General features: G+C 41.9%; 2 protein-coding genes across 2 annotated transcripts; one reads left to right on the forward strand and one right to left on the reverse strand.

Annotated features, from left to right (window-relative positions):
- Positions 1-5,551: 5,551 nt before the first annotated feature.
- LOC149275499 (urokinase-type plasminogen activator-like) lies at positions 5,552-8,855 on the forward strand. The gene is made up of 10 exons (XM_089504619.1): positions 5,552-5,611; positions 5,709-5,742; positions 5,877-5,981; positions 6,590-6,764; positions 6,958-7,055; positions 7,341-7,533; positions 7,641-7,792; positions 7,883-8,027; positions 8,279-8,423; positions 8,670-8,855. Exons 1-10 carry the CDS (start codon positions 5,552-5,554, stop codon positions 8,853-8,855), a joined length of 1,293 nt encoding a protein of 430 aa, XP_089360745.1.
- Positions 8,856-12,406: 3,551 nt separating this feature from the next.
- LOC149275500 (E3 ubiquitin-protein ligase TRIM39-like) lies at positions 12,407-15,062 on the reverse strand. The gene is made up of 2 exons (XM_089504620.1): positions 13,509-15,062; positions 12,407-12,574 (listed from the first exon to the last, which is right to left on the reverse strand). Exons 1-2 carry the CDS (start codon positions 15,060-15,062, stop codon positions 12,407-12,409), a joined length of 1,722 nt encoding a protein of 573 aa, XP_089360746.1.
- Positions 15,063-15,449: the final 387 nt, after the last annotated feature.

A 15,449-nucleotide genomic window follows, 5' to 3' on the forward strand; every position in this document is an offset into this window, starting at 1 on the left:
CAACGCAGAGGACCCCACCGCACAGGACTTCTTTGTTGAGGTTCTTCAAAATAATGTTTTAGATGATCTGAGTTTCTCAACATTGATTATCCATTCTGCTGATACTAGTAATCCGTGTTGGTTTTCCCACGGCCCTAAAAGCATCTTTCTTAACCTTAACGGTCCCCGTTTGTTACAAAATTATTGGGCAATGAAGTATCCCCGATATTTAGATAATCATAATATTATTTCTTAATTGTATATTCTCCCACATTCTAATAGCGCTATAGAATGTACTGGTGCTCAATAAATAAACTATAATTATTATAATTAATAATAATAATAATTATTATTATATATTCTTTTGGACTGTACCCATTATATGTATATGTGGGATGGTGATATGAGTCTCGACAAGTCACGAGGCACTTCGCAGAAAATAGCTGAGAAGCACTTTGGGTGAATTTTGTAAAACATTTTTTTGGTCTGTTTTGTAATATTTCAGCACTATCGGTTCCTATTTAGAAAAACAGAAGTAAATTAGAATGCAAAACAAATGTCATTCCCAACATATGTGAAATAAAGTCCTCCTAATACATACAAGTTTGCGAATTCGACACTGATTTTTTGGAGATAATAGTTCACGGTCCCCATAAATAGGCGCTCACTAAGGTGGGTCTGCACACAGGTGTCTGGCAAATAAGGCATAAGGTGTGTGTGTTAGCGTATCGTGTTGGCCAGTGTGTGTATGTGGAAGCTTATGCTGTTAACATGAGTGTGTGTTAGTGTATGCTGTTAACATGAGTGTGTGTTAGTGCATGGTGTTAACATGAGTGTGTGTTAGTGTATGCTGTTAACATGAGTGTGTGTTAGTGCATGGTGTTAACATGAGTGTGTGTTAGTGCATGGTGTTAACATGAGTGTGTGTTAGTGCATGGTGTTGGTGAGTTTGTGTGTGTAGGTGGAAGAGCATAGTGTTAACATGAGTGTGTGTTAGTGTATGGTGTTGAGTGTGTGTTAGTGTATGCTGTTAACATGAGTGTGTGTTAGTGTATAGGGTTGGTGAGTTTGTGTGTGTGTAGGTGGAAGAGTATAGTGTTAACATGAGTGTGTGGGTAAGTGCATGGTGTATGATGCTGGAGAGTGTGTGTGTGTATTGTGTTATCATGAGTGTGTGTTAGTGTATGGTGTTAACATTAGTGTGTGTTTCGGAGAGTGTGTGGGTAAGTGCATGGTGTAAGAGTGTGATGTTGGAGAGTGTGTGTATTGTGTTAGCATGAGTGTGTTTGTGTACGGTGTTAGCATGAGTGTGAGTGTCAGTGCATGGTGTTAGTGTGTTTGTGATGTCTGGAAAGGGCACGAGAACGTAGAGGGGAAGAGAGTGTGAGTATATGAATGTGTAAGTGCGGGGTGTTAGAGTGAGTATGTGGGTGCTGGGGCGAGCGGGCAGGTTAATACTGCACCTACTAATGCTAGACTCGCCCCGCTGATAGTGAGCCCAAGCTCTTCTCGGCTTAATGAAGCACCGAGTGACTTCTGTAAGGTTGGGGAAGCGGGGGAGCTGGGACGGTTCTTCTTTCCGACAGCAGCTTCAGGCGTCTGCTGATAACCGCACTTTGTAAAATCTGTCACGGTCACTGAAAAATAAACGTGCCGGACGCAGAGCTTCGAAAACCTGTGCTCAGCAGGAACGCCGATCCTGCCGCGGAATGCGGCTCAAGCATGCGCCTCTGCAGTAACATCATGCAGCACATGCCAGAGCTGCGGCGCATGTCCCGGGATGCTCTCATGCTGTACAGGCATTCCATCTATTTTTTAACCTAGTCTCTGGACCCTGGGGTGAATGGGGCAGATTTTCAGCGTTTTAACCTAGTCTCTGGACCCTGGGGTGAATGGGGCAGATTTTCAGGGTCACGCAGTCTGAAGCCGACTCCATCATATTCTCCTCTGATATCTGAGCATCCCTGCTATATCACAGCTGGAATCCCTGCTTGAATACAGGCGATTTAATTCAGAACAATTCCATAAGGCCATTGACACCAAGGTGTCCACCATGATGAGGACTTTAATCCCTGATTGGATCTGTTCTTATGTCTTACAAACACATCCAAGCAAAGTCGGTCTATAAACACAGCCCTGAAGACAGCACTGATGCCGATTTTGTTGTACATACAGGGGTGGAAAAAAAAAATCAATCCTTATTCTTTGATGGCACTCAGATATTATTACATGGTAAGACTGGAGGCACTTATACCCCCCCCCCATGCTATTAACACAGGTTCACCATGGGATTCGCTCTGATCTCCCGCACAATATGGCTGACTCAGCTTCCTCTGAATGCGGAGGAGTGAACTCACTTCCTATCGGCAGGTAAAAATAAAACGAGGAGAGTCATTAACCCCTTTTACGAAGGGCACTCAGTGGAGAAGGACACCTATAATATAGCGCATAGCGCTTCGCGCGTCGTGTGGAAACACATTTCATGTCTACGTGTCATTAAAGAATAATAATAAAAATACATCAATAAAATACAAAAAAACATAAAAAAAATTCTTAGTCTCGATCATGGCTGGTGGCTTCAGGAGGCAGGAGAATGAGGGTCTTTTTCAACATAGGGTCAATTGGGGGGACATCGGAACTTAGTCCTGGCCTTCAGAACATCTGATGGTGGCCCTGATTAACGCAGAACCCCATTACAGAGGAATGTGTTACCATGTCTTGCTCAGGAACTTTGAGGTTTTGCCAGGAACTGTAGCTCCGAATCGTGCTTAGTGAATGTAGAAGCAGCCTAAGTAGGAGGAAATGGAGTAATAAGAGGAAAGAAAAAGGAAGGAGAAGAAGAAGAGAGGAAAGAAAAGAGAAAAACAGAGATATTTTGGATAACTTAGGGCTTCCACAATCAGTAGACAGGTGGTCAATCAACCAAGTTTACAGTTACCTCCTTTTTATTGTGATGTCTACATCAAAAAGTGGTCTGATGGGTGGCCATCAAGATGACCTCAACTTATCCTCGCTAGAACCCTACGAAATAATGAGCTTTTGTAACCACTTATGGTGTTATATTTCAATGGTAGTGGAACAGGTTCTTAAGGTCTACTGGAACAGGTCCTTTAGGTCCACCAACTCCTTAATCATTCATGGTCCCTGGAAGTCCATGCCGTGGATTTATCATCACTACCCCCCCCAAATAGAACGAGCCAACACCTATTTTGGTACATCACAAAAATAGATTTTTTCTTAAGCAGGAATCATCATCCCACGTCCAACTATGGAATGCGTCCTCACAATGAGTTATAATGAGCGAAGACCGAAATTGAGGAGAAGCTTGAGTCATATTCTCACCGTACACATGCCTCCGCAGGAAGTGCACACCTCCCGGTAACACCAGCACAGCTGGGAGAGCTGGCTCGGGGGGAGAGAGAGGGGTTAATACCAGCCCCAGCCAGGGGCAATCTACGCCCTGAGGGTGACCCTGCCTTATTTTATTCTGCATCATCACGTGGCACGTGTCTTGTCTCATTCATACGGTTAAGCAGGCATGGTGCGTTGGGGAATTTTTAAAGGAAAGAGTGAAAATTACCCATTTTGGAAGGTTTTTTTTCCGTGTTAATATACAAAAATTCACAGTAGAGTCCCTGAACCAAGTCGATCCTTTATAATGTTTTTGATATTCCCCGTGTACTCACATTTAAGTGAATAAGTCACCAAAACCAGTGGTCATTTTATGTTAAATGAAAGAATCCCCCCAGGTTCATTTTGATTATCAGCTCTTTTGGGGACAAATAATCGTTTTTAATGATTCACTTAATCACGCACATTCTTTATTATTCCATAATGAGTCACGTGCATTCTATATTCACAAAGGGGGGTGTCACTTTATCCAGCTGGGAATACCTGTATTTGCCCATTGGCCATCATCAAATGGGGCACCTGTCCAGGTGGGCCGACGGGTCGCGATGTCACCCATGTTTTTAATGATTTGGGTGAAGAGATACTTTGTAACGAGTTATATTGGTAAATATAGGTGAAGTCACCATATACGTACCCAGGGGACACACATTCTATGCTGAGTAACTGTGCTTGTTGTAAGAACATACTAAGTACCGCTATACAGCGCGTAATCCTACAAAGACGGGGAGGGGGGTTAATCATTTAATTCTTTTTTTTTTAACCACTTTGGGCAAAGCTTTTCCTGACAAATCAGCTGTAAACCCCGACCGCCTGAGTCACATCCACCTCTGGGTGAAAAAAAAAAAAGAGTTAATGAGCTGCCACGCCTAGGGCACAGTGCCAACCAATCAGAGCGCAGGGGCCAGCATTCTAAGGGCAGGCTGCCAGCCAATCAGATCGCACAGCTGTTGATTATAAGGCACAGTCTGCATTCTAGCTGCAGCACAGAGAGAGTATCAGCGGCAGAGAGCATCCTCAAACCAGCAAGGGCACTGGGGTGAACTGGTGAGTGGCTTCTGCTCTGGGCAGGGTACTGCTATGGATTACGCCTGGGCTTCACAGGCCACCAGATTACTGGCCAAGGCAGCCAGCAGCAGCATGGAGGGACCCTTCATACTAAAGATCAGCAAGATTATTAATATTACATTTTATTTATATTTTATTATTATTATTACTATAATACAATTATTACAATTTTATTTATATTTTATTATTAATATTATTATTATAAGATTATTACTATTATATTTTATTTATATTTTATTATTATTACTATAATACAATTATAATTATATTTCATTATTAATATTACTCTAGGGTTATTAATATTATTATATTTTATTTATATTTTTATTATTAATATTATAGAATTATTATAATTCTATTCATATTATTACAATATTATTACTATTATATGTTATTATTAATATTACCATTATATTTTTATTATTAATATTATAAAATTATTATTATAATTATATTTTATTAATATTATTATAAGATTATTATTATACTTTAATTATATTTTATTTATATTTTATTATCATTATATTAATGTAGCTTTTAGTCTGGGATGTTCACTGCAGATGCTGTGGCTTTCAACTCTCATCATGCTCAGCTTATAGCCCAGCTGCTGTGGTGTTTGGAATTAAAACAAAAATAAATAGAAAATGTTACGTTAAAAAGTGAAAGTCACATTACAATATCCTGAGTTTGGTTTTGTTAATACATTTTTTTACATTCTTTTTTATCTAAAAAAATGAATAGAATCAGTTTGAAAAAATGATTAATTTACTGAGCCTGTAGTGCGTTATTCTGTTCTTTGGAAAATGTAATTTTGGGGGGGATTCTTGCTACACAGAGATGAATTGAAAGGAGAACTAAACATTTTATTTTTAGAATATATCTATATATAGAATAAAAAGTTATTTTTTAGAATTTATCTATTTAATATTCATTTTAACAATATTTAAAAAAAATTTATAATATTTTGCAAATTCTCATTTACCAAATTTACTAAGATGAATTTATATATATATAAAAAAATAAATAATATCTTTATATTATTTTAGACAGTGGTGACCTCATCAACCTCACTTCTAGAAGATAAATACCGAACGAGATGAAGACGTTTTTGTTCTCCGTAGTGTTTGCGTTCGTCCTTTTCTCTGGACTTGAAGCAGTAAGTGTTTTTAATTCATATTCCAAAATTCCTTATGAAATATATATATAAAAAATGTACATTTTTACATTTACTTTTTCTCTTCTTCCTCCCTTAGAGATTATCAAAACTAATGAAGGAAAGTACAGAAGGTAAGAGTGAAAAAGAAAGCAGGGGACAGAAGATGGTGGGCGAAATAAAGACATCTGGAAGTTTTCATTTCTGATGCCTTCAACCCAAAGACTTTCGAGAAAATATTATATAAATGTATATTTTTTTTTCACAGAATGCGTCTGTCTGAACGGAGGAACCTGTGTGTATTACAGACTCTACGGGAGACCTTTCCGATGCATCTGCCCCAAAGGCTTTACCGGAGAACAGTGTGAAATAGGTAATTGTCGTTGACATGGGTCAACACCAACGCCAATCCAACACTAGTATCACCTTCAATGACAAGGTGTCTCCAGCTGGTTGAGGATATTGAGGAGATCTCCTTTCAGGACTAATCTTAAAGTCTGTCTGAAGGAGGACATCCATTGGAGGAAAATCTTATCCTTCTTGAGCATAAACCGCAGCGCTGTATGCAGTAATATCTTGTTTTGCCCCAAAGAACTCCCTTTATCTGCAGACCTGGAGGCCACCACTGTTGTCATGTGATATTTTGGTTGACTTTCCTGGCTCAAACACCACACTGAGCTGATGATTCATGGCAATGCTAATGAAGTCTGTTCCTCCATAGACTTTCATTAGTCAGAGGGTCCTGCTGGGTGATTAACACTCAGTCATTCTATTTCTCCCCATGGGGGTATGATAAGGAATTAGAGTTTCTCAACTTGATTGGGCTAAGATAACAGAGCTGTTCTGTTGTGGTATTTGCACTACCAGTGGAGCCAGTAAGATGTCCACATCTGCCCCACCAGGAGAAAAAAAAAATCCAAAATCTGGTATTTAGATGTTTGATAACTGTGATATAATGTATATTTTGTTCTTCATTTCTAGATATTAAAACAAAGTGTTATAAGGATACAGGCTTTGACTACAGGGGCATCGCATCTAAGACTAGCCACGGCAAAGACTGCTTGCCCTGGGATTCAGTTGATATAAGGCATCATTACTTTAATACCCAGAAGAAGGACGCCTTCGTACTTGGACTTGGCAAACACAACTTTTGCAGGTACTAATGCCATTTGTAACAGCACACAAACACCAAGAACAGAAGAACTTCCAGAGTCAGGAGGTCAACCAAACCAGCAGTTATGGATCCTTACCTGGCAATCTGCTGAGTGCTTAAAAAGTCACCTGAATTGATTTGTTTTAGTGTGAAGTTATCTTAGTACTGTTTATGTAATAATTCCATTTTTTTAAAGGAACCCGAGCAAAGGCTTAAAGCCATGGTGCTATTTCAAGAACGGGAAAAAAATCGCAGCCATGCCCTGTGATCTTCCAAAGTGTGAAGAAGAAAAGAGTCCTGGTAAGTACGCTGCATAGTTGGACCCGGAAACATGGTCCACAGTCTCCCCCTAGTGGAATAAACGGACACATAGCCTCTAACTGAAATACCAAGTAGGAGTTTCTACTTACTATCTAGGTCTCCATATGGGACATGCGGACCCAGAATGGTCCTGGAATTTTGAGATGATCCAGTTGTATTGCATATGAGATAAAACAAGAAAATACTTTGTTGGCCATCCATAAGTTTAACTTTGTCTTACTCCCATTGAATTTTGATGATTTTTTTTTTCACCCACAGAACCCACATGTGGCCAACGTCAGCATAAGATGTATAAGGTGGTCCGTGGGAGTAGCACCCCCATCGAGTCCCAGCCGTGGATGGCCACCGTTTACCAGATTTCAAGGAGGAGCCGTCAGGAAAATTTTCTGTGCGGCGCCAGCCTTATTAGTCCGTGCTGGGTGCTAACTGCAGCCCACTGCTTCCCTGACAGGTAAGAAACCCTCCAACGTGGTTACGTTCCGGCCGTGACTTTCTTTAGCACATATGTAGCTAATACCTTGTCATTTGAGTGATCCCTGATCTATGTTTCCCATTTAGTGAGTTCCCAGAACCCAAAGATTATGTGGTCATCTTGGGAAAGTCTAATCTTGACGAGGCCAATGAAGAGAAAGAGCAAAAATTCCAGGTTGAGAAGGTTATCCGACACGCAGACTACAATGACCATACCGGAGCACTGGACAATGACATAGGTAAGGGACCGTTTGGTGGCTTAAAGTCACTTTTCTAGGGCCTTGGTTAATGGGTGGCAACTCATACATTTTTTTTTTTCGTTTTTTCAGCTCTGGTGAAAATTCGCTCTGCGTCAGGGAAGTGTGCATCCATGACAGAATCCGTCCAGACCATCTGTCTCCCACCATCCGAGCTCAAAATGGCGAGCAGCACCAAGTGTGAAATTGCCGGATTTGGCAAAGAGTCCTACAGTAAGTACATGATAGCTAGGTATAATTGGATTATTATTGAAGTGTAGGCACAAGTTTTGAGTATTTAGCCATTCTTCTTCTGAGCATTCGATACCTAACCCTATAGCTAAAACAAACAATTAGTGAATAGTCCATCTTGAAGGCCTTGAGAACCTCAGATGCACCTGTTTGTTCTTACTCTGTCTATAAAAGGTTCTAAACTGTTTGTAGACCAAGTAAGTTGTATGTAACTTTGTTCTCCATTTCTGCAGACAGCTTGGTTTTCTCTCAGCTTCTGAGGTCCACGTCAGTCCAGCTGATCCCCCAGGAGCTGTGCCAGTCGGAGCTTTACTACGGGAAACTGATAAACAACAATATGTTTTGTGCTGGAGATCCCGAGTGGAAGGTGGACGCCTGCAAGGTGAGAAGCTGTCTTTGGTGATTCTCTGTTAATGCTGCCTGGAATTACTGTCGCTGAGGTCCTTGTGGAACCTTTTGTAAATTCCTCCAACAAAGAGCTGGCTCAGGTTTAGGTGACAGAAAAGTAGTGGTGACCAAGTATGAGAAGTTGGCGTTAGCCGCCTATGATCTCTCTTCTAGTACCCAACGTCGGCAGGTTAAGTCGTGCTAAGTTTAACTTTAACCAGGTCTTTGTCTGCTCTTCTAGGGGGATTCTGGTGGACCTCTGATATGTTCCCATGATGGACAGATGACCCTCTATGGAGTAATTAGCTGGGGGGACGGATGTGCTAAGGAAAACCGACCTGGAGTGTACACCCGCATAACACAATATCTACCCTGGATAAAGGAAAACATGGCAGAGGATAATTACAAGCAGAAAACACCCAAATAATGAAGTTTGATCCAAACCTCCAGTGGCTTATCTCTTCACTGCTAGTGGATAAGGAACTATAAGCCTCGACAGAGGGGAAGGAGTTGGAGACTGTTACTGTGACAACATTTCAAGAATTCGTTGACCACACAAGCAAAGGTGCAATGTAAGGTTGACCAAAACGTTCCATGGTTGCTGTCGAAAAAACCTTCAACACCAGCGTTTATGCATTGGTCATGGACATAAGTTCTTAAGATTTAGGTGCAAATTATCTTCTGTTTTTGAACCAGAGGGTCTTCTGATCCATGAGTGGTCATCATACATCCCCCAAAAAGTTCTTCCATACACGCGAAGGGATTTTAGTTTAAGTAACTTCCCACCACCCACCAATTTGGGGACCTTATGTAGCACCTTTTCCACCTTGTGGTGTCCAAGTATCGCACATCCCTTCCCAGGTGTCTTCAGACGTTTATGAAACTGAATCCTTTTGTTGGGATATGCAAATGAAGGTATTTTGTTTTTTTATTATTATTATTTTCTGGGGGGAAAAAATGCACTTAACCCGTTCACCGCTGGACTGATTTTATACAAAACTATGGAGTTTCATATCTTCGTAACAATGGTTTGTAACAAGAAACACAGAATCTCAAGATGGGTGACCTCCCTCTCTCACCGAGATGAACTTGCTTCTAGGCCAACGTTCCCAAACTGACATTTCTTAACGTCCGACGTTCTTCATGGTTTCTCGGAGTCTGAATGCTAATTAAAGGGGAAGCGTCATATTACGATTCTCTGATATGGTTCCCCTTTAAGCAGATCACAGAGCGGTGGAATCTAATTTAATGAATTAACCCTCTTTATGGTAAATCTAACCCCAGAGAATGAACTCTCTATATATATAACTTATTTCTAACTATTTATCTTATTAATTATTTATAAAACTATTTTATTTATTTATTTGTGTATTAGAAGACTTGTTAATATGAAGGATACCCTCGTCTGCTTTACTATCAAAGGTCTGGCCGATCCCTTCAGCGTTAGGACATTTTTTTTAAAAAGTTTATTTATTGTCTTGTATGTTTTTTTAATTGTTGATAACATGAATTAATTTAATATTATATAAATATTAGATTAAACCAATAAATTATTTTCTCTGTACTTTTGCCTTTTTTGTATTAATCCAGATCTGTCCCTTTTAGTTACGTTCTATACATTTAATAAACCCATGTTTCAGATTGCTATAGGGGGCTGAGTGGGAAGCTCTTGTGGCAGAAGAACCCTTTGATCCGGTAGCATCTTCCCAGCATCCCGTGGCACTTACCAGGGTTACTGCTTTGGGGCTCACTTGGGACTTCTGAGCCCCTGCGTTAAACAAAGAGATTGAGGTATCTCGGTCATTGGCAGCGTCCCCTACTGGATAGGAACCTACAATGCAGGTGATGATCCCTAACCAGCATACCTGGGGCCCTTGCCTGGGGTACAGGAGAATATAAATATATATATTTGTGTTTCTGGCTGACCAGTCCTGCCTCCTCCACGCTGTCCCAGAGGTCTCTCTACCATCGGGCAGCATAGAGACAGCGGGCACTCAGGTCTGAGCGGGGGGATTCCAGATACCCTCCCCAGCTAATGGTGGGACCCCAGGGTAACTACAAGACGTTCTCTCCTCAGGGAGCTCACAATACTGTAAAGAGTGTTCCTGCAGCCTGATCACACAGCCCACTCCTGTGGAGGACCTTCTTCCACACACTCTGAGAACCTCCCTCACTGCCCATAGCTAGCTCCCAACAACCTCTGGAAGATCCTGCCGCCCCCTGATTGGTGTATCAGATTACATGTCCCAGCAGGCAAAGGGGCATGAGAGAAACATTCAGCTCCTCCATTTGAAGTCCTGAACTATACTGATTTTCCCAAAACATAAAGCGTGAGCTTTATCACGTTCTAAGTACAGGGTGCGGACTGTTTATCTCACATTTCTGTTTCGCTTTCTGTTTCTGGGAAATCATAATTGCCGTGTCCTATTTATGTTCTCAATTAGATGTATACAAAGTATGAATTGCCCAGCGTAGGGTGGGGTAGTGCATAATACCTGATAATCCTGTTTAAATCACGTTAATAAGGAGGGGTTTTTGATGATGAGCAAGATGGAAATGCGAGGAAGGAGTTCCTGTGATTCCCCCCACCGTCCCTATGTTTTTAGTTAATTATAGTGAATATATGTACCTGGAAAGTCCTCCCCAAATGTGTCCCATAGCTGAGTTAGGGAAAGTTTGGCCAGAGTTTCCGTTTTTTTTGAGAAAACAGAAAGCCATAGAGGCACAAAACATGCCACAATAGGTGGAGAAAAGCTCTAACTCATCAACAGGTCTAGAGTCTATTGTGGCTGGAGATCAGAGCTCTTAAGTGTTGGAGACAGGTGGTGATAGCCCAGTCATGGATACCTTAATGAAATCACTCCTCTAAAATAAGGGTGAAGCGTTTAAAAAGGATACACGAGACATGACTAATATACTGTAAAAAGATATCCAAGAGTTACATGGGTGGACCACATGGAATCCAAGATGGTGGATTACATGGAGGCCCATAATGGGTTTGCAGACAATGTCATTGACGTGCTTGTGGAGATGAATTGAATAAAGTGGCTGACCTAAAAGACTAGTCTCCCCGAAATAAAATTCGTAGGAGTGATAAATTGGTCAGACCATGCACTGATAGCAGGCGTACTTGGCTTAGCTTGTTCCTTCATGAGTATGGAGATTGAACGATTGAATATTGACCCAAGCTCCATCGAACAACCGATCACAGATTTCTTCAAGGACAACCCCATTCTTCAGTTTCTCCAGACGCCCTGGGCTGTTTACAAAGCAGTGGTTAGGGGTAAGATAATTCACATTAATACAAATTGAAACAGGAGCAAGAGCGTACATGCCTAGGTCGATGTGACCAGGAATAAAGGAACCCCCACCGATCAGGCGACCCGGCAGATTATTCTGGGGCCAGAGAGGCATATCTGGGGGGCAGAGGGGCATATCTGGGGGGCAGAGGGGCATATCTATAAGTAAGGTGCATTAAATTGGCTATTGGTTTTCTGTTTGTATGTAATATATGTTGACTAACTGCATAATAGATACCAAAATCTTAAAATACAGTGTGTTAGTTAGAATACTGTTTTACTATTCCACTAATGTGTATTTTTTCTAAAAATATAAATGTTTCTTAAAAAACGCTCCTAACTTTTAGGGTGCGGCCTATAATCGGCTGGGGCCTATAATCGAGCCGATACGGTAATTACTGTTAGCGCAATCAATGGGAAAATACCTTCAGCAGGAAGAAAACTTTCCCAGAACAGAGAGTGAGCTTTATCATATTCTATTTTATATAATATATTTATTTTTGTAACTGATGAATGTTGGGTTTAGGATTGAGACATGTCTTACATACATTGTCTTATTATACATTGCTGCTTACGTTCTTGCTTCTTGATTTCTACCTCTTTCTTTGCTTAGATTTATTTATGTGGGATAAAGCCAGCAGGAGGTCTGAGCCAAACCCGCACATCCTCCATGGCAGCTTTACCCAGCAGAGCGCCGGGTACGGGGTACCATGCTGTATCCGGGCAGCAGGGCTCTGTTCGCTTGGATCAGGCCTAGGCCAGTACCCAAGGTTAATATGCCCCTGAGTTTGGCCCTACAGAGATTGGCACTGAAATGGCGGATGTCTCCATTATCGGCGGACAGTCCCTACACCGCAGACATCCCGACATTTCAAATAATGGAAGAAGACGCTTTTAAGGGGTGGGGTTAGAGGCGTGGCTGGGGTAGGGCTTTACCCAGAGACTCTGTGTCACTTTATGCCCTACTGCTGAGTATTTGTGTAACTGAGTGGGGTATTTAGAAGGAGAAGAATGGGTTATATTTGCCGTCTTTAAAACTTAAACAAGGCAAATATACCCGGATACGCAGCAACCATTCTGAGCTCCTGGAAATGACTGGCAACAGGGGAGGAAAGAGGGGCACCGTGGGAGGAAGGAGGAGCAATGAGGCAAGTAAGAGGGGCAACAGAGGAAGACAGAAGCACACAGAAATGTGGTGCTCCCACAGAGGCACTGGACTAATTAAATAAGGCCAGTTTGATACTCAGTATCAAGATATGATACTGAGATTTCTGATTCCAGTTAGCTTTTGCCACGGAATCCCTCTTATGTCCAAAAGTAAAGTAGGATTTGTGAGGAGCGGCGTCTTTTATTTCAGGTGCAATAACAGGACTTTAACATAATCAATCCCAAGACACAAATCTCCATCAACCGATTTATTTGCTTACATGAAACCATTAAATTATATGTTATTGATACAGAATCTTAAATGTTTGATTAGAGAACTATAAAGAGATACATGGATAGATAGACAATAGATAGATAGATAGCTCTAATTCTGATTAATTAAACCCATTACATCACTTGGTGCAATATATGAAAAATTACATTCAGACACAGATCTAGTAACATTCCCAGATTTACTCAGGTTATGGGGAGTGAAATAGCCCTGGCACACAACGGGTTATTATGTAACCAATCAGATTTCTCTTCTCTGAGGTGTCACTGGTTGGTGGGCAAATCTTTTTACACAGAGATCATTAATCCCAGCTCCAGATTTTCACCCAGGATTTACTCCATACCTCAAAGGCAGCGTGAAGCGGCTCAGTGAAGGTGGCAGTGAAGGTGTGTAAGTGTCTGACAGGGTTACACAGCTCATAAAAGGACAGCCGCCCGGCCTCATAGTCCAGGAATATCCCCAACCTCTGACAGGACGGGCGGTGAGATAACAGGATTACTTTACTGTCATGTCTCACTAAATACTGATCACCTGACCACTTCCGCAAACCCCATGACTTGTTATTATATCCAATCCATGACTGACATCCTCTCCTGTCTATACTGGGATAGGCCATCCCGACAACCCATACCCCTGATTCTATGCCCTCAACTCCCCAGTAATGTCTCCCTGAGGAGAAACTCCTGGTGCTTAAAACCTGAGCATAATCCTGAAATCTCTCTGGTGTTTCTGGGTAAATCTGGTTTATTTCTGATCTGGACACAGTTCTCAAGTCACCTGATACAACTACACGATTACCAGCCGTGTTTACATCCAGTAATATGTCTGAAGCCTGAGGAGCATCGAGACGTCTCTTTGCACCGGTCACAATACCAGCTAAACCTGTGTGTAAAATCACTGAGATCAGACCCTCATCCAGATCTATAGCACGGAGCTTTCTATCATCAATGTCTCTGTCCTCTTCTTCTTCAGAAGGTAACTCATCCTTATCACTCTTAGAATCACAAAAGTCCTGTTGCTGTAAGACAGTGAATGAGTCAGCCATGTTGCACAGCTCCTCAATGTCATGTATCTTCCTGGACAGTCCCTCCTTCTTTATTTCCAGATGCTGGATTAGATCTGAGACGCGGAGTAAGACCTGCTCTTCCTGCAGGGAGATTTCACTCAGGATTTTCTTCTCTAGAGCTTCCAGCTGTTCCCTGATGTCTCTAATCAGGGCAGCGACTCGCTCTGTTTCTCCAGCTGCTTTGTTTTGTACTTCTCTCCTGCGCTCCTGCAGACTCTGGATTCGTTTCTCTGTCGCTTCTCGCTTTGAGGTCAGTTTCGCCAGAACATTTCTCAGTTTCTCCTTCTTCTTCTCAGAAGCCTCATTCAGAGTCTCCACCTGGTGTCCCCTGTGCTCTCCGGCCAAGCTGCAGGACACACAGATACAGACAGCATCCTTAGTGCAGTAATATTTCAGGATCTCCCGGTGGACGGAGCATTTTCTTTTATCAGTAGAGGTGGTGGGTTCCGTTAAGACGTGTTCTGCTGACTTGCTGTGGACCCTCAGGTGCTCCTCACACAGAGAAGCTTCACAGAGTAGACAGGTTTTAGAAGCAGGAACAGGAGATTTAATACAATAACTACAGGAGATTCCAGCCATTGTAAGCACAGGCTCTGTATCGAACAGACTCCGTGCTATGTTCCTCAGTCTCAGGGATCTTCTAAGCTCAGGTCGAGTCCTGAAAGTTTCTCTGCATTCAGGGCACGAGTATCTCCCCTCTTCCTGGGTGTCCAGCACATCCCCAATACAGACCCGGCAGAAGCTGTGTCCACATGTCAGGATTACGGGATCGGTATAAATGCTCAGGCAGAACGAGCAGGTGAGCTCCTCTATCAGACCAGCAGACGCCATAACTGAAAACAAGAAAATGAAACTAAACTTTAATTACCCAGAAAGCTACTCAAATAATTAACTCTTTGGGTTCTCTGTGGTAATACTGTTTTGTGTTCTTTTATTCTTTCTTATTAACTGAGCATTTCCCCCCTCTGTGTGAACTTTGGGGCATCTCATAATGCGTTTTGCCTCCTTAAGCTTTGTTTTGTATTTTCTCCCTCAGTCTGGTTATAGTTCTAGGCCGAGACTGGATCCTGAAAGGGCCTCAAAACAATTCTGAGGAAAGAGCAGGATCTGCTTCTTGTCTACCATTTTCTACTGTTCACAACCACCTGTAGTCCAACGGTCATTTCCAGGAAGCCTCTGAGGCTGCAGCACCGGTGATTTGTGTGGCGTTGGAGACTT

The sequence above is a fragment of the Sceloporus occidentalis genome, unplaced genomic scaffold (assembly GCF_023333645.1).
Source record: "Sceloporus occidentalis isolate IW3139 unplaced genomic scaffold, rSceOcc1.0.p SCAF_282, whole genome shotgun sequence".
Classification (NCBI taxonomy): domain Eukaryota; kingdom Metazoa; phylum Chordata; class Lepidosauria; order Squamata; family Phrynosomatidae; genus Sceloporus; species Sceloporus occidentalis.

Excerpts from the sequence above, each read along its gene's own strand:
- LOC149275499 (XM_089504619.1), top strand. The coding sequence starts at position 5,552 with ATGAAGACGTTTTTGTTCTCCGTAGTGTTTGCGTTCGTCCTTTTCTCT. Across the intron at positions 5,612-5,708 it reads TTTTCTCTGGACTTGAAGCA|AGATTATCAAAACTAATGAA; the intron begins GTAAGTGTTTTT and ends TTCCTCCCTTAG. Across the intron at positions 7,056-7,340 it reads AAAGTGTGAAGAAGAAAAGA|AACCCACATGTGGCCAACGT; the intron begins GTCCTGGTAAGT and ends TTTCACCCACAG.
- LOC149275500 (XM_089504620.1), bottom strand. The coding sequence starts at position 15,062 with ATGGCGTCTGCTGGTCTGATAGAGGAGCTCACCTGCTCGTTCTGCCTG. Across the intron at positions 12,575-13,508 it reads CGCTTCACGCTGCCTTTGAG|GGACTGTCCGCCGATAATGG; the intron begins GTATGGAGTAAA and ends TCTGCGGTGTAG.